Source organism: Bipolaris sorokiniana, assembly GCF_000338995.1.
Source record: "Bipolaris sorokiniana ND90Pr unplaced genomic scaffold COCSAscaffold_7, whole genome shotgun sequence".
In the NCBI taxonomy this organism is placed as follows: domain Eukaryota; kingdom Fungi; phylum Ascomycota; class Dothideomycetes; order Pleosporales; family Pleosporaceae; genus Bipolaris; species Bipolaris sorokiniana.
The window spans coordinates 332,372-349,707 of NW_006911901.1; the positions used below are offsets into that span (position 1 = coordinate 332,372).

Genomic DNA, 17,336 nt, shown 5'->3' on the forward strand with positions numbered 1-17,336 from the left:
TCTAGCGCTCTCTCTCTCTCTCTCTCTCTTTTACCACACTCATCTCACGACATGAGCGCCCATCGAAGTAATGAACCGGCGGACTTTTGGTAGTAACCAACGCCTCTCCTCCCTTCCCCTTCTTTCTTTCTTTTTCCTATTTCGCGGGCAAAGCAAAACACCCCGAAACGGAAACGGAAACGGCGAGGGAGGAATTGTATTTTTTTTTCTTTCCACTTTTTGGCGAATAAAAAAAAAGAGGGAGAAAGAGAGAGAAAGAGAAAGAGGAAAACAATACGATGGGTTAGGCAAAACCTTTGCAAGGTACTGTTCCCTAATACACGAAACTGTTTTGAAAGAGAGAATTTATAAAAAAAAATTATTATTTCAACTTGGATCTCTGTTCTGCTTCTTCGTGTTCTCTCTTGCAATAACGGGTGAATGTTGTTTCTCTCTTCTTACACGTCACACAAATGACGTGGGAATGCCCTCCCACATGGCGTGTGTAACAAGGTACTGAGAGGTAATAAAGGAGCGATGCAATCGCGATTTCATAGCAGAGAAGAAAGAGAGAGAGAAACTATACAAGACCCGATTCTCGAAGTGTCTAATGATAATCATGATGATGCTGATTATAACAGCCCTCAATCTCCATGTGTGTATGTGTGTTTCCTGATAACACGAATACCGAAAACCCATCCCCAAACTTCACCACAAACCCCAATTGTACAAACAAGACCAAAAAATAAGAGAAGAAAAAAAACAACAACGCCAAAACGCTTGCGCTTTACTGGGCCCAATACCGATTACAAAAAGGACTTTGTGAGAATGGTTATACTTGTACATCAGAGTCTACCCGCCTAACCCAAACGCTAACAAAATACACAATAAGAAAGGGAAAAAAAAGTTGATTAAGCAAAAGAAACACCGCAACGACGCATCTATGATAGACTATCCTTCACAGTGTTGGTGCTCTCTTGAGGCCCTGGCAGTAGCGAACATACAAGGCGTCGATAAAATGTGAGTGCCTAATACCCGGTGGGCGCGCTTGCTGGAACGCATCGAGTGCATCTTCGACCTTGTATCCCAGACGCTCAATCAGATATGACACCAAGAAGAAGCCAGTGCGGTTGAAGCCGTAGTGGCAATGGACGCCGATAAGACCAGGCCGCTGTTCTGCTCGGATTCTATCGACAAGATCAAAAAACTCCTTGACCTCGGCCGCTTGTGGAGGCTGCTTCGACACGGTTGGGAACTTGTAGTACGGGATGCCGCCCTCTTCCAAGCCCTTGGGGTCGTAGACGGGATTGTCATGCGAGATATCGACAACGGCGCAGAGCTTTCCAGCCCACTTCTTCGTAAGCACCTTGGGCGTATGCTCTTCGTCGACCTCTCGAAGCGTCTTCATCGCCCGGAAGACGTTGGCGATGGGTGCAGATACAGGCTGCACTGCCTTCCACTTCTCGAGATTCTTGACGTCCCATTTGCCTTCGGTCGACAGGTAACTGAGTTGCCAAGCCAATGATAAACGAGGGTCAATGTAGTCAGCAAAGAAAGTGCCTATAAGCCCGGCTATGATACGCGAGGTAGATGGAGCAAAGAGCAGAGAGTGAGCAGCTGGTTTGGGCATGATTGCTGTCTTAACGACAAGCTTGCGTGGGTGAGGTGGCGGCGTGGTTGACGATGACGTCGAAGTTCCCGAGAGAAGCGGACCGTCTGCAGTGGTCATACTTCCCTCTCTGGTACCATCCTCTGTGGACACAAGACTGCCGTCAGCAGTGGATACGGAGGTTGATTCAATCGTCTTGTCGTCTTTTTCGCATCGTGGCAAATCTTTCGCATCAATACCCGAATCTTTGTGTTCTTTCGTGGGTACCTCTGATATGATAGAGGCAGGAACAAATGGTGCGGCTGCGATGGGTAGACTAGCCCTCTCGCTTGGCGGCTCAATGGCACTAACATCTCTTCCTAAGAACTCCACGACACGTTTAACATTTGAGGCTGGGGTCACGTCGTCCATCTCGCCGGCAGTGAGGAACACGGGCATGTTTAGACCACTCCAGACCTGTCTTCCCGGAAGGCCGCCCTTTGGTGAGCCATCGGAGTAATCAGGGCACATGCCTCGTGCCATCCTCTGCCAGACGGCACTTCGACTTTGTTCGTTGAAAAGCAGCTGCATTCTTCTTGTCTCCACGTCTGCATCTGCTCCTGTCATGCGCAAAACACTCTTGCTGGCAATACCCCCTCTCCGATCCCAGCGTCTTAACAGGTCAAATAGGACTGGTGGTACTGACGAGAGGTACTGCAGTTGTTTGACTTGTTTCTCAGTGGGAGGCTCGGCTTGTGGACATATAGCAATCAAGCCGCTGACGCATTGCGACAGAAGATGGGCATGTGGAGAGGTAGGGGAGGCTAGTAGGACGGCCAGAGAGCAGCCCATGCTATGGCCGACTAGAACGACAGGCTGTCTTTCGTCGGCTGCACGATGTTCTTCAATAACGACTGCAAGAAGATGTACAAGGGCCTCGGTTGTGTAGGCTTCCCATGCTTTTGGCTCAAAAGTCGACGCACCGCATCCAGGGAAGTCTAGAGCCAAGCATGGTGCTAGATTGGAAAGGCTGATAAGAATAGGGCTGAACTGGGCAATAGATCCGCCAAGGCCATGGATGAAGACCAGAAGGGGAATCGGGCAGGGGTCTTTTGGTAGCTTGCTTTCTTGGTGGTGTGGACGATAAAAGGTGCGCAGTTGAGGATAAGTGAAGCCAGTAGAGGGCACGGTGTAGGACTTAACTGTAGAGTACTTCTTTATCAGTGCTGGGTCAGTGATGGCAGCATCATCTATGGAGCGTTAGCGCGATAAGCTTAGTACTTGGACATGTGCATTAGCTGGGCCACGTGATGAGATGGACGGGTCGTTAATCTCACAAAACCAACGTACCGGTTGCGGCCTCGGATGCGTGTTGAGTTCCCCCAGACCTGGTCTTACCACCCCTTTTCCTCCGTATCCAAAGTGCAGATGCGACTCCACACAGCGCTGTCAACTCAACCATGCCTGCAGGAGTCAAAGACCAATTGCCGTGGCGGAGTACCAAGGGAGTGAGCAGGTTCAGAAAATGGTAGGCAGACTTGTTTATATCCGTGGCGTTCCAGGGGACTAGGTGGGAGTCGGTCTGTGTCACTGGATGGCTGGGCGAGCCTGCAAGAGTGGTCTTCAGGAGTGACAGCAGAGCCTGTGGAAGGCGCAACGTGCCATTCTGGGCCGTGTAAGGACGCGAATGAGGCTCCATAGACTTTGGCGTGGAGCGACGGTGGATGTATATCCAACGGGCCGTGGGAGTGCTGGCGTGCAGCAAGGTGACGGGCGATCTGGGGCCAGCCAATTGAATCGGATAGAAAGACTCGTGCCCCAACTGCTGGTGGGAACGAGCCGGTGCCTGGAAAGTTTGGTACGGGGAGAGGCGGGCACGTTGGACGAACAACAAATACAGGGCTAGCAATGCCTCGTCATCAGCAGTTGGGCGAATTGTGCGATGTGAATGGGCATCCCGTCCAAAAAGGAATTACGCGAGATGGAGTCGCGGGCAGGCCATGACGAGGCTGGGATGGAGCTTGCTGGATGGAGTATATACTTAGGGGGGGCCGGCAGCCGCCGGAGACGATTTGTTTATGGGTGGTAATGGTGGTAGCCGTGGTATTGTGGTGGTGGTTTCCTCGACTGCAGAATTTTGGTGGTTGCTGTGACTCTGGCGGGCAATGGGCGAAATGACGTTGGTGGTTGGGCGCGCTCCTGCCACTCTCAGCCCGGATGCGGGAGCGACGCCTCTGCCTTGCATCGTGCAACTTGGCAGGGCTGACTGGACGCCACCACCCTCAGCCCTATCGCAGCTGGCCTCTTGCTGTTCACCGTCTCCGTCTTCTCCATCATCACTTTCTTCTCTTTCCTCTTCCTCCTATCAACTCCACAGACTGTCTTCCCGTCCGACGCTCCCTCCATTTGCCAGATCCATCATGACGTCACCACAGCTCCTCCCCAGCGCCGTCAAGCCATCTGTCCTGACAGGTTTTTTTTCGCTCTCTGATGAGCACCACGGAGAGTATGTAGGTAGGCCTACCTCGATTTGCACAGGCGCGCGTGGTATTTACCCATCGACTCTAGCGGATCCCGAGGGAAGATACCGACACAGCACTCCTTCTGGGTCACGTCCCACTTTTGATCCGACATGGATACTACGTAGCAGAACATTCAGAAACTCCGCACTTGCTCTACTCTATATACGCACTACTATGCTAGTGTACTTGCATATACTTTACCCCAAGTGCGCCTGTCAATGCCATTGCTAGCCGAGCCGCAAAAGCGGTGACTGGCCCCGGCCTTCCAGAAGACAGGTAGCATTTCGCCGTTGAAAGCGCCGCACTCTGGTGGTGGGCCAGCACATGTTGCGCCCACTGCCCAGGCTCCAGGTCACGCTGCAAGTCCGATGTGGCGCACTTCGGGACTTGATACCGCGGAGGAAATCTTTCACGCTACCACCCCAACGCCAGCGCGACCATGGGTCCGCTAGCATGCTGCCTGGCCCAATCGCCATAGTTCGGCTTCATCTCGTCCGGTAGCATTGGCTGCTGCTCACTGTCCATGGACGACACACAACGCGTAGCCTTCCGGCCCTGGACTGGCACTTGTCATGCTCCACGATAACCCCTCCCTCCACGACAGTTTGGGCCCCAGACGACACTGATAGAGGCATGACCATGGCCCACATACACGTCGATGCGAGCACCTTAGACAGCCCTAACCATGTTAGACTGTGCAAGCACCCCTGCTCCGGGAGTACCTGGGTACACGCGGTATCGATTAGCTATCCTCACTATCTCGTTCCCGCAACACCACACCTTTTTCCTTTCTGTCAATCTTCCCTCGTGCCTTGATTTCCTTCTTCGCCTACCCGTTCAATTGCCGTATTTGCCATAGATCCCATATTTGGTTGCCTCAAAATGGACCCCAAGAACCTTCAGAAGCAACGGGAGCCAGAGGAGCCGCGCTTTCTCAGTTTTCCACATCTTCCAGACGATGCGAAAAATGAAAATGGCCAACCAGCACTCAACAAGTACTCGTCCACGCTCACCACGGGCCATAACTTCCCTGGAGCACAGGTTCGCTACCACCGCCATTTGAATTCCATCAGTAGTTGACATGGTCCAAATCATAGGCCATGCTCTATGCCGCTGGGGTACCCTCACGAGAAGCAATGAAGACGCAGCCTCATGTTGGTATAGCATCTGTTTGGTGGGAAGGCAATCCATGCAAGTTAGTTTTGACCCTCGCGCACAAAAATGTCTTGGCCACAAACTGACAATGCCACAGCATGCACTGTAAGTTCCCCAATCTAGCCTACGCGTGGCGAGACTATTAGGGTGCAACGGGCAATTGCGTGCGCATAACCCACTGACATTCCATAGTGCTGGACCTGGGGAAGGAGATCAAAAAGCATGTTCAAAACGATAATATGCTTGCGTGGCAGTACAACACCGTTGGTGTCTCGGATGGCATCACAATGGGTGGTGAAGGTACCATGACTCCTCTACATCCAGCCAACTTTGAATTGATCTCGACTAGGAATGCGCTTCTCTCTCCAAACGCGTGAAATAATAGCCGATAGCATTGAGACCGTTACATGCGCTCAGCACCACGACGCCTGCATAGCGATTCCGGGTTGTGACAAGAATATGCCTGGAGTCATTATGGCATTTGCAAGACACAACCGCCCTTCCCTCATGGTTTATGGCGGTTCCATAATTCCAGGCTACTCAGAGACACTCAAGAAGCCCATCAATATCTCTACCTGCTATGAGAGCCACGGCGCATACATATACAAAAACTTGAAGAGCGCGAGCGATGGTAAATTCTCACCAGATGAGATCATGGAAGACATTGAGAGAAATGCATGCCCCGGCGCAGGCGCTTGTGGTGGCATGTACACGGCAAACACTATGTCTACATCGATTGAAGGTACAACAGGCTCTCGCTTGCCATATCTGCCATGAAGATGCACTAACAAATCATAGCAATGGGCCTTACTCTACCCAACTCGTCCACCACGCCTGCGACCTCTCCTGCCAAGATGCGCGAATGCGCCAAAGCTGCTGCTGCCATCCGTGTGTGCATGGAAAAGAACATTACACCTCGTAAACTCCTCACAAAGGCATCTTTCGAAAACGCCCTTGTCATGATGATGGTGCTGGGTGGTTCCACAAATGCTGTCCTACATCTTCTCGCTATGGCCGGCACAGCGGGTGTCCCTTTAACTCTCGACGATTTCCAACGTGTCTCAAACAAAATACCATTCCTCGCTGATCTAGCTCCCAGCGGTCGCTACATGGCAGCCGATCTCTTTGACATTGGCGGCATGCCCTCTGTTATGAAATTGCTCGTCGCCGCTAAGCTGCTCGATGGTTCCATTCTCACTGTGACCGGAAAGACACTTGCGGAAAACATTGAAGGATACCCATCTCTGCCCCAAGACCAAACCCTCATCCGCCCTCTAAGCAACCCAATCAAACCCACTGGCCATATCGAGATTCTCCGCGGTAACCTCGCACCCTCTGGGGCAGTAGCAAAGATTACAGGAAAAGAAGGCTTGAAGTTCACGGGCAAAGCCATTGTATTCAACAAAGAGCACGAGCTGGACAGCGCGCTCAACCAAGGCCAGATTCCACACGGCGAGAATGTTGTAGTAGTAGTGCGCTATGAAGGACCCAAAGGCGGCCCCGGAATGCCGGAACAACTCAAAGCTTCCGCTGCCATCATGGGTGCCAAGCTGACCAATGTCGCCTTAATCACGGACGGTAGGTATTCTGGCGCGTCCCATGGTTTTATCGTGGGTCATATCTGCCCTGAGGCGGCTGTAGGCGGTCCCATTGCGGTTGTGCAGAATGGTGACATGATCACAATTGATGCGGAAAAGAACAGGATAGACATGGATGTCAGCGATGAGGAGATTGAGAAGAGGCTGAAGGCATGGGTGCCGCCTAGCATGCCGGTTACGAGGGGCGTGCTGGCCAAGTATGCCAGGCTAGTGGGCGATGCTAGTCACGGCGCCATGACTGACCTTTTTTAAGCCATGTCAGTCGTGGTCGCGTCGGTATCCGTAGAAATCTCATAACCTAAAAACGTTAATGCAGTTTTATCTCTTGCGTAGATCGAACTACGAAAAGACGAAGGAAAAGGTTGTAATTTTTGAGCAACTATAGCAATAGGCAAGGCCATCGTCATGATTGTCATTTCACTGCAAATTGAATAAAGAGAGCACCAGACAAGAGTGAGGGGTATCATGTTGCTTTTCAGGCCCAAGCCCAGTGTCATTGGTTGTCCTAGGCTAAAAGCAGGCCCAGCGAAGTCATGTCTTCAACGCCATAAGCCGTAAAACCGTGTAGATCCGTAACCGCCCCGCAATCAAATGCTTAGAACAGCCGTGTTTTTTGCCCGCGCATCACAATCCTGTGTGAAACATCTACTCGTCATCCTCTTCCTCGGCCTCGAGGGTGGTCTGCGCAATACGGTCCAAATCACGCTGGCCGGACTGTGTGATGCGGCGGCCACCCTTGTCCTCGTCCTGCTCAAGGACACCAATCTTCTCCAGAGCCTGCATGACCTTGCGGTCAACGGAGCCAGAGGCGTCGACGTGGTGAGAAGGGCGGGAGCCGCGGTTCTTGGTGGATCCGTGGACCTTGCGGAGGCGGCCTACACCGACAGTCTTGCGCTACTCAGTTCGTTAGTATTTTGCCCTTCTTCTTTTCAATCCCTGTGTGCGAGGGTTTCGCGTACCATGTAGATGTGGCGGGCAATGGCAGCGGCGCGGACGTAGAACCAGTCGATGTCCTGGGGAGGGAGCTCATTGGAGTCTGCGCAATGTTAGACGACCGTTTGCGCAGATGATTTTTTCTTTATTTCTCAGGATCTCGGATTTATACGTACGGCTCGTCTTGACAGTGTCAACCCAGCCTGTAGATAAGAGTCAGCGAACTGAGGTTTATCCCCCATTTACGGGATTCAGGCTTTTCATCCTTCACCCGCTGGATAGAGACGAACCTGGACTGCGAAAAAAGTTAGCGCTTTGTTCCTCTCTCTGTACTGATTTGGGAAAAGAGGCTTACATGGGGAGCTTTCCCTGACGCTTCAAGAAAGCGGCGTACGCCTTCACGAAAGTGTGAGACTCAATGTCCTTGACGGTAACACCACCCATTTTGTCGGTATTGGAGAAGAGATTGTCGGTTTGGGGGGGAGAGGAGGCGTTCGGGCTTGACGGTGGTTGCTGCAAATGTCAATGACCACCGCGATGCTCAATTTGCGCCTTCGGTGGTCTCGCTTAGGAAGAATGGTCGGCCCGGCGCTAGTGGGTGGGTGGGGTTGTGTTGGATCGTCTGAACCATTCCCAGGTTCCAGGCCTCCCCCAACACTGTCATTGGCTCCGCGTATTGATTCTAAACACAGATTGAGCATTGTCCATGTTAAGGAACTGCATGCGCAAGGATAGCATGATGCAAAAGAGGGTGAGATTGCAATAAGCGTAGCCTTCGTGTCAGCTTAACTCAGGGTTATCATAGAGGACAGTCACTATTGCTTCTTCGGAAATTACATTTGTGCTAAACACTCAGTTCAAAACTCTTAACAGCCACATGTCATCGTTCCTATCGCTCACTATGCTTTCCCATAAACTGCTCGGCCAGTATGCAGAAAGCAGGTCGCCCATGTTGTTTCGTAAACCCAGAATATCGTATGTATATATCCATTCGGAAATCCAAGTCTAACAAAAGAGCGTTGTTCAACAAAAATAGGCAAAGGCAAAATTTGGAAGCTCACTATGGTGTCATATTCACTAAACTATGATATGGCCGTTATCTTTTATCGTTATGTAGTCTTATGGTATTCATAATGATCTGTGATTATAGTAGGGATCCAAAATATAACGAAGAATGTACATAGAATCCTCACAGCACATCGCACAATCACCACTTGCTGATGTCAACAACGGTAACGGTGATTGAGTTGGTGGTGCTAGGTGGCAGCTGTCCTCCTCCCATAAGCAACAGCTTGGTTGGGTCCTTGAGTACGCGAAGGTGCCTTGTGTAAGAATTGGCCTCAGGTGTGTCGATCTTAATCCAGTTGCCCTTTCCAAGACCCCTGTTGATGAAGACCTGCGAACCGCTGTGCGCGCTCGCAATAATTGTGCCATTTGCGCCACCGACCGAACTCCACACTACGTACGGCGAGCCACTGGGAATAGTGCCGTCAGTGGCCTTGAGGCTGATGCCTTGGGCTTGGCCAAACTTTTCGGGGTCGGACACAATCTTGTAGTAGACGGGGAACTGGTAGGAGTTGGGGATAGCAGGACCACCGCCGTATTCGTAAGTCATGATAAATTGTCCGTTTGGCAGCTTGGCGACGGTGGGCATGCCTGGGCGGTCAGTGTACTTGGAGTATGCGACATCGTTGACAACTGGGCCCCATGTCTTGAGGTCTGTAGTGGTCTGATGGACCATCTTCTGGCCGTAAGTGGCGTTCTCGCGCTGGTCCGAGTAGTAGCAGATCAACTTCTTGTTGTGCAACATCAGGAAGGGCTCCCAGACAGGTGTCAAGCCGTTGTTAGGACGAGCTTCACCACCGGCTGCAATATGAGAGACGAAGGTCCAGGTCAGTCCAGAGTCTCGAGATGCGTAAAGTTCAATATGGGTGCTGGAGAGGTCCTTGGGGATGGCTGAGCCTGAAACCAGAACTGTTCCGGCCGGGAAGCCGCCAATGCTCTCGGGTAAGACGTAGATGAAGGGCTGGTACCGCAGACCATAGCCATACTGGGTATCCTGGACGCGCGAAATTTCCCTCCATGTAAGGCCGCCATCGGAAGACTTGAAGATGGGAAAGTACACCTTGGGTGGCTCGGGGGAATAATTCTCCCAAGTTGCGAGTAGGGAGCCGTCGGCAAGCTGTGCACTGCGGGCATAGAGGACACTTGGATCAGTCCAGCCAGCATTTCTCGGAGGGGTGAAGACAACATTGCGGGAGAAGGTGGGTTGTGTGGTCTGGCGTTTAGGAAGCGCAGAGGCAGTGGTGGAGACCACGCCAATCAATGACAGGAAAAGGGTTGAGAGACGCATCTTGACGGCTTGAGCTGTTGCAAGATGGGCAGAAAGCGAGAGGGAACATGCAATGCTATATAAAGCATCGCCAATGCTTACTTCTCACAATAATAACGGCTGTCCTTGTTGAAAACATCCGCTTTGGGCCATGTTCCTGGCGCTTGAACAGACCAAAAGCACGGAACACGTCCCTTAACGTCATGGTCACCCTAGGATACATGGTGCATATCCTTGACTCGCGTCCATCCCACGTTTCCCAATGGCGGGGAATCTCGAGGCCGCAGGACGGAGAAATGGTGGACAGGAGGGATCGTCCGTTATTGCGGGGAAGCCGGTGGTTTATGGACCGAGCCATGCAAGTTTGTGTGCTGAACTGAGCAAATAGCCATGTCGGAAGCGTGCCGAGGTGCGGAAGAGAAGCCGTCTAAGGACTAGGTGAGCAGTCGACCAAGCGCACATGATCAAGCAATTGCAGACTTAGTTTAGCCAAATCCTTGGTGCCTGGAATAACTGAAGTTATTATGCCGAAGAGGTCGTGAAAAGACGGTTACATCAGGGCAGCAAGGTTTGGACCATGGCGTATGGTGTTGGTGTTGGTATTGTTGCGTTGGCGTTGGCGAGGGCGAGGGCGAGGGCGAAGGCGAAGGCGGGAAGGAGCGATACGACTGTCTGTCCACCGTTCTGGCAGCCACGAAGCATATCTCAACGTCGTCTCGTTTTTTTTGACTGTTCCTTTGTTTGCGCATAGTCTCTGCCGCTGCCCCGTTTCATCTCACATGCAGCTTGATATCATCATGAGCGCCTCTACCTTGTCCACGACTTTTCGGCGTTCGCAATTCAGCCGGTCACGGCAAAACGGCGTCGCACAACAAGGAACTCGCTCATATGCCAAGTTTGCAAGGCCTGTACAATAGCGGATGCAGAAAAGCTAAACATGTTCAAGAATACCAGGCATTTTGATGCGGAAGGTACTCTGTATTCAACAGGCTCCTGTCTTGTGGAAATCTCCAATCAGCCTTGCAACATAGCAGCGTCGTCCGTCACACTGCAGGAGGTGGTGGCAGTGCACGAACGGCCGCAGCAGCTGCCTGTTGCCTTCTCACCATCCACTCGCTTGTAGTGCTCACCGGTCAAAAATGTGAGTAACTCACCCTTCTCTGCGCCTCTCAGGCTTCTGTTCCTGCTTTCCGCTGGAAACACTATGCCAACATGGTAAGTCCACTTCTCGACTGCGCTTTGACAGAATGGCTTTTTATTGCCGTTGCAAGGCTGGAAAATAGCAGTTCATGTAAGAACGTTTGATAGCTGATAGCGCATTGCGCCAGGCTTCCACAATAGCCTCCCCGGTCCCACTGCGCTTCGACCAGTCTCCACGAACGACCAATGAGCGCGAGGCTGGCTACCTAGGACGCGATACTCCTCTTCCACAGTATGAAAAGACGCAGTCTGTGCCATTTACTTTGAAACTCCAGGAAGATGCCCAGAATCCAGGCCGGTTTCAGCTCGTCTTGGACATTGGTGCAAAGCTTCAACCACCAGATGGATTGCCCTTGAATGCATTCTTCAACCCTCTAAACACGGTCAATAGCGCTACCAAGGATGACACAAATTCTAGGAGAGATTCATCTAGTCCACCTACGACACCGCTTTCGGAGAAGCAGGGCTGGGCCGATTTAGACCATGTGCCCCCTGAATTTCTCAACAAAGTTGTACCAGATTGGAATGTATCGTTTTCTCGAAGTGATTCGACAATGTCCACACAGACAAAGCGTCTATCTGAAATCAAAGCCAAGATCAAGAAGAAAGGAAAGGGCTACGTAGTTCGGCTCTTAAAGGGCTCCGCCACAGACTCGGATGAGATTGCTGAAGTAGACCTGGGTTCAGACGCCACCAGATCCCGAGCAAACATCTCTGAGCTTGACTCTGCAATTTTGCCAGCCGAACTTCACTCTGTGCCGTCATCTGCGCCGACTAATACTACAAGTCCTGCTGGTCGACCCAATGTGTTCGAAATCGGTACTTCCAATGAAGATGGCATCAGGCGGCCGCAAGATTCCGTTGCTCTTGGACCTGATTCAAATGGTGAATCATATGCGAGGCTGTTGGAACGGAGTCGGCTGGTACAAAATTCAACTACTGAAGAAGTAATGAGCGATGCGGAAACCCTGATTTCTGATCTTTGCCCAATGGATCGGCATGTGGATGGAGAACAGACCTATGGCGAGTCCTTGATTCCTACCCGATCAGGTTCAGTGTCCAGCATTGTGAAAACACCTACCCGGGGCCTATCACTTGTTGGACCAGTTAGGAAAAGGGTTGAAAAGAAGGCTCGTCCCCGTATAAACTGCCGAACCGCAAACATAAACCTTAAACGGTCGGACGCTCACAAATCTATCAAGAATCGCTCTAATTCAACTACCATTGAAACCGAAGATTGGTTTGATGAATTTGGCACGAGCTCGGCCAATGTGCGGCAATGTCAACGACTATCACCTCGCAAGTCCAAGGATTCTGACCGAAATTTCCAAGACAATGGGGCATGGCAAAATTCAGTACGACATACCGGTAAAACAAAACCTCGAAATGCCCGCCATTCTTCTGCAGACGATCTCCAAGTACCCGTAAAGTCCAAGTATGGATTGCGGTTACAAACTAACGTACCCAAAACAAAATCCGCCCACGTATCCCCAGTGACTCAACGGAAAGGGCCACCAAAAGTGCGAAAACATAAATCCTCATCGAATTCACCGGGTGAGGTGTATGATAATGATATAGCATCCTCGCCTGAATTGCAAGAAGCGAGCCATTCGGAAGTGCTTAGAAAAGCTTTGAGAGCTTTGGGTGATGATGTTTCGGACCCAGGCAATGGCGATCAAGGCATTGCGGATACGCAAGACCCTACTGTGCACCGCCTTGTAGAGTCGGTAGACGAAGATTGCATTGGCGATATAATGTTGCCTTCGGAAACCGAGATCAGATCAGCACCTAGTGGAGTGCGCAGCCCAGCGTTGATGTACTGGGCCCTCGCATTTGGCGCGTTGTCAGACAAGGTATACGAAGGATTCAAACTGCTTCGAGACGTTGTCGGTCCTGAGCGGCCCGTTCAGAGAGGGCATGTTCGCGTTCGATGGACTTGTGTAAGTGTTAATCTCCTAATTACGATTAGCTATACTGATACTCTGCAGTCATGTGGAGAGTCACTTTACGATGACTTCATTGAGCAACGACCGAATGCAGCCCGACTTCTAGAAGCCTACTTGAACCGTCCGAGAGTGCACACTTATCAAAGCCCTGCCAGCCAGAGCAGTACAGTGTCATCCACGTCCTCTATCTTCGACTCTTCTAGTCGAGCTTCAACCCTGGCAACGCCATCGTCTACATACGGTGGATCTGCTCCATGGTCTAGAGGCAGTGATCCATCAAAATACAACCCGTCCCGTGTGCGAGCCGACAGCGCATTCAGCGTTCGCATGCCTAATTATGCCGAGGAATCGTGGCTTCTCACCTGCGCAAACGAGGGGCGTCTTACGCCCAAAATCGTGCATCTCGACGTCAACGAATGCCGAATAAGAAGCGATAAAGACCTAGCACTTTCCCTACGAGAGCACTACGACCAGCTACATCGCCGATGGTATAACTGGACACGATTGCGTGGGCTAACGACTATCGAGTTTGTACAATTCGAAGTTCATCGTAATCGATTTGCTGACATTCGTGCCGCGCCATCTATGCCTCCAAAATCTGCGACGTCTTCAGTGTCTACAGCTGGAGGCCCGGAGAAATCTCAGGGAGCATCACAGCATCCGTATACGTTTGAGCCAAATGACCTTCTCCCTCCTGTCGGCAGCACCTATCTTCTTCATCTTTTTAAGCATCCAAACGATTATGACAGTGAGCTGGTAACGTATCTACGTAGTCCAAAGCGGCGTCAGCGGCTAGAGTTCGGCATGGGGTGGGGTGTTCATCTTGTGGAAGGATTCCTGGCCCAGCGTGTTTGGGCGTTTACAGTGGGTATTTGTGGCCTGAGTAGTGCAGTGTTTGCCGCGCTGTGGACGATTATGAAGGAAGACGTGCAGGGTGCATTTGGAGTTGCGCAATGGGTATTGGGAATCGCTGTGCTAATGGTCGGGGGCATTCAGGCATGGCTAGAGTAGACTGCAAGTCAATGAAAGCGTCCTTCGTAAATCTAAACCAGCGAAATTCCCTCAATGGCCTGTCCTTGTTTCTCTCGCTCTCACTGCTTACGTTCAGCGTACGTACTGCGAAGATGGCTACTTATTTATCAGAAACATTACGCCGAACAAGTAGTGCTTGTGTGTTAACGGTAAGGATACTCCAATATTGCATGCCGCCCATGTGCGTTTGCGGGAATGACAAAGTTGTGCAAGGCTCCCCCCCTTGCACATGCATCTTTAGGTCTAAAAGCTCGGTACGTCAATGTTGTCTTCTCTCTGGCATGGTGTCATGACACAAGGAACGGGAACCTGGCATTCCTTGTGGCGACTGGATGAAGATGGCACCAAGAGAAGTCAGCATGTGATTCATCACTATTGGACTTGGAGGAAGCTGCAGTGTAAGCAGAGCTCGAGGCATGTGTCTCCGTTTTCCGTGAAAGTTTTGCTACATTTGGTCCTGGTAGGCGGGGGATCACTGATTACTGCCATACTCAACTCCCGCCCGTTTCGAAAACTATATTGGAAACGTCTACAAACGGCGCCTCAGCGGCTGAAAGACGGCTAAAGAGATTAAGAACAAGCAACGCATGAAAGACGGCGGCGCAGCACCGGCGATGCTGTCTGGGATTCGAGAGCGCAGTCACTGACCGAACCGCCGGCACCGCGTCCAACTCCAATCTCGCCGACGATGTTTCGACTGGTCAGTTGAATGCGGGCGATTCTTAACAGAGAAGTTGTCGCCGGTGCACTAGTAGTAGGCAAAAAAATCCACTGTTTCATGTTTGAAACAATACTGTTGGCAAGCGAGGTCAGGAACAGAGCGGCACAGCTGTGGGGCAACAGGATTATGTTCGTTGTCAGGGGTGCATGGCCGTTCCGCGCGTGCTGTTCGAGGCGACTACTTACTTACACTTAGGCTTTGAATTGATGAAGGCGCGTGTGTTTGCAGCACGCAATCCAGTGGTAAAACCAAAGGCTTGGCTTGGATAGGAGTAGTCTTACTACTCTATACCGGACGGTTGCTCATGTTGGTGGCGGAACGTTCCGGCAAATGCATGAACACCAAGTCTCCCGTTCATCGATGTCAAGATGCCAGGCCCATCAGTAGCGCCACCAACAGACGCCACGATCAATGCCTCCCTGCTCGGCATCTTCTTTGGCACCAACAAACAAGCGCTTGGCTAACGCCCATATGCACGGGCAAAACACTGGCTACATTGTGGCTACTCAGCTTCATGCCGCCAGGTTAGACCCGCTCGCTTGAGACCAGAACTACCAATTCTCCGGGACACCCGACTCATCCCTATGCATGTTAATCATATCATCTGCAGCATATGATGGCATACCCATGCGTTGCCGTTCCATGGCTGCGTCTTGCTGCTTGCGCGTGGAGTCCTGTGCATCCTGCTAATGTCGCTTGTCAGGCCCAAAGTGGAAATATGGCGATCAAAACAATACCAGGTGGAGGCTCTGTTTGGTCGTTTTGGTTTGGTGCCGTTGTGCCGGACATTCGTCCACGAGTCACTCATGCTATGGCGTGGGTTCCAGGCCGCCGGGCACCAGGTCTCAACTGGATAAATAGAGCCCTGAGGCACCCCAATGGCAAGGTACCTTCATCGCTACAGCTTCAATTCGTTGGTTTCTATACCCGTCCCTTCTTTCCTGCACATTCGTTCATCAAGTCCGTTCACTGTGTGAAGCCGGCAGACATTCTTTCATTCCCATCGAACATTCATTTCCATCGAACACCTTCAACCTTTCCCAGATCATCTCAATCTACCACAATGTACAAGACTCTCGCCTCCACCATCACTGCCATTGCGGCTCTTGCTGCTACCGCCACTGCCCACGGCTCCCTCACTGGTGTCAGCCTCGATGGTGTCTACGAGCAGGGCTACCTTATTGAATACTACTATGCCATGCAGCAAGGCGGCAAGGTCCCTGAGCACCTTGGCTGGTATGCTGAGAACCTCGACAATGGCTTTGTAGAGCCATCAAAGTTCGGCACTGGCGACATCATCTGCCACAAGGCCGGTAGCCCCAAGGGTAGCTCAGACACCATGGGCAAGATCGCCGCTGGTGGCAAGATCGACTTCCACTGGAACACCTGGCCCGCATCCCATGTTGGTCCTGTTCTCACTTACGCTGCTTCCTACACCGGCGACATTCAGGCTGTCAAGAAGGAGGACCTTAAGTGGTTCAAGATTGAGGGTGTTGGTTACGAGAACGGCGAGTGGGCTGCCGTCAAGATGATTGCCAACAACAACACCTGGACCACCACTGTCCCCGAGAACCTTGCCGCTGGCAAGTACGTCTTCCGCCATGAGATCATTGCGCTCCACGCCGCTGGCCAGGAGAACGGTGCCCAGAACTACCCCCAGTGTGTCAACATTGAGGTTACCGGCAGTGGTACCGAGAAGCCCGAGGGTGTTGTTGGCACTAAGCTCTACACTTCCACTGACCCCGGTATCAAGTTTGACGTCTACCAAAGCAAGTTGGACAGCTACGTCGTCCCTGGTCCTCCTGCCATGGGCGCTGGCTCCGGCTCCGGCTCCGGCTCCACCCCTGCCCCCTCCAAGCCTGCCCCTTCATCCACCCCCTCCAGCTCGCCCTCTGCTCCCTCACCGAGCGCGTCTGCTCCTGCTGCTTCTGTCACTCCCGAGGCTCAGAAGCCCTCTCCTTCCACTGCTCCTTCAAGCGGTAACCTCCCCGAGACCTTCACCCTCGACACCTTCATCACTTGGCTCGAGGGCAAGGCCAGCAGCTCTGCTAGCAAGGCCCGCCGCCACGCTCGCGCTTTCCTGTAAGCGTTTTCAGGATGGCTTATCATTCGTCACGGCGATGAGATAACGTGATGGAAATTCTTTTGAGGTTCGTTCGTTCGTTGGATACGACGAGTGCCTTCGATTCTTTGTGTATAGTACATACCCTTTTTTGTAGCATAGCGCTCTGAACATATACCTTTTCGCCACAAAGATTCTTTTTTTGACATGCATGTGATTGTGATTGGTTACTATACTATGTGTATTTGTGAGGAAGAATTAGGGTATG

The 17,336-nt window shown here is 51.7% G+C and overlaps 6 protein-coding genes across 6 annotated transcripts; 3 read left to right on the forward strand and 3 right to left on the reverse strand.

Annotated features, from left to right (window-relative positions):
• Window positions 1-468: 468 nt before the first annotated feature.
• COCSADRAFT_181252 (uncharacterized protein) lies at window positions 469-3,277 on the reverse strand. The gene is made up of 2 exons (XM_007701783.1): window positions 2,918-3,277; window positions 469-2,817 (listed from the first exon to the last, which is right to left on the reverse strand). The coding sequence occupies exons 1-2, from the start codon at window positions 3,264-3,266 to the stop codon at window positions 938-940; spliced, it is 2,229 nt and encodes a 742-aa protein (XP_007699973.1). The 5' UTR covers window positions 3,267-3,277; the 3' UTR covers window positions 469-937.
• A 1,579-nt stretch (window positions 3,278-4,856) lies between these two features.
• Window positions 4,857-7,457, forward strand: COCSADRAFT_36661 (uncharacterized protein). Its single transcript, XM_007701571.1, has 6 exons — window positions 4,857-5,130; window positions 5,187-5,284; window positions 5,342-5,349; window positions 5,437-5,544; window positions 5,594-5,986; window positions 6,043-7,457. The coding sequence occupies exons 1-6, from the start codon at window positions 4,972-4,974 to the stop codon at window positions 7,092-7,094; spliced, it is 1,818 nt and encodes a 605-aa protein (XP_007699761.1). The 5' UTR covers window positions 4,857-4,971; the 3' UTR covers window positions 7,095-7,457.
• COCSADRAFT_36662 (uncharacterized protein) lies at window positions 7,450-8,278 on the reverse strand. The gene is made up of 5 exons (XM_007701572.1): window positions 8,131-8,278; window positions 8,066-8,070; window positions 7,952-7,978; window positions 7,802-7,878; window positions 7,450-7,736 (listed from the first exon to the last, which is right to left on the reverse strand). The coding sequence occupies exons 1-5, from the start codon at window positions 8,217-8,219 to the stop codon at window positions 7,488-7,490; spliced, it is 447 nt and encodes a 148-aa protein (XP_007699762.1). The 5' UTR covers window positions 8,220-8,278; the 3' UTR covers window positions 7,450-7,487.
• A 548-nt stretch (window positions 8,279-8,826) lies between these two features.
• On the reverse strand, window positions 8,827-10,292 carry COCSADRAFT_36664 (glycoside hydrolase family 93 protein). The gene has a single exon (XM_007701573.1). It carries the CDS (start codon window positions 10,126-10,128, stop codon window positions 8,983-8,985), a length of 1,146 nt encoding a protein of 381 aa, XP_007699763.1. The 5' UTR covers window positions 10,129-10,292; the 3' UTR covers window positions 8,827-8,982.
• A 987-nt stretch (window positions 10,293-11,279) lies between these two features.
• On the forward strand, window positions 11,280-14,291 carry COCSADRAFT_142202 (uncharacterized protein). Its single transcript, XM_007701784.1, has 3 exons — window positions 11,280-11,322; window positions 11,436-13,247; window positions 13,296-14,291. The coding sequence occupies exons 1-3, from the start codon at window positions 11,320-11,322 to the stop codon at window positions 14,262-14,264; spliced, it is 2,784 nt and encodes a 927-aa protein (XP_007699974.1). The 5' UTR covers window positions 11,280-11,319; the 3' UTR covers window positions 14,265-14,291.
• Window positions 14,292-15,894: 1,603 nt separating this feature from the next.
• On the forward strand, window positions 15,895-17,258 carry COCSADRAFT_36666 (glycoside hydrolase family 61 protein). Its single transcript, XM_007701574.1, has one exon. The coding sequence runs from the start codon at window positions 16,070-16,072 to the stop codon at window positions 17,090-17,092; it is 1,023 nt and encodes a 340-aa protein (XP_007699764.1). The 5' UTR covers window positions 15,895-16,069; the 3' UTR covers window positions 17,093-17,258.
• Window positions 17,259-17,336: the final 78 nt, after the last annotated feature.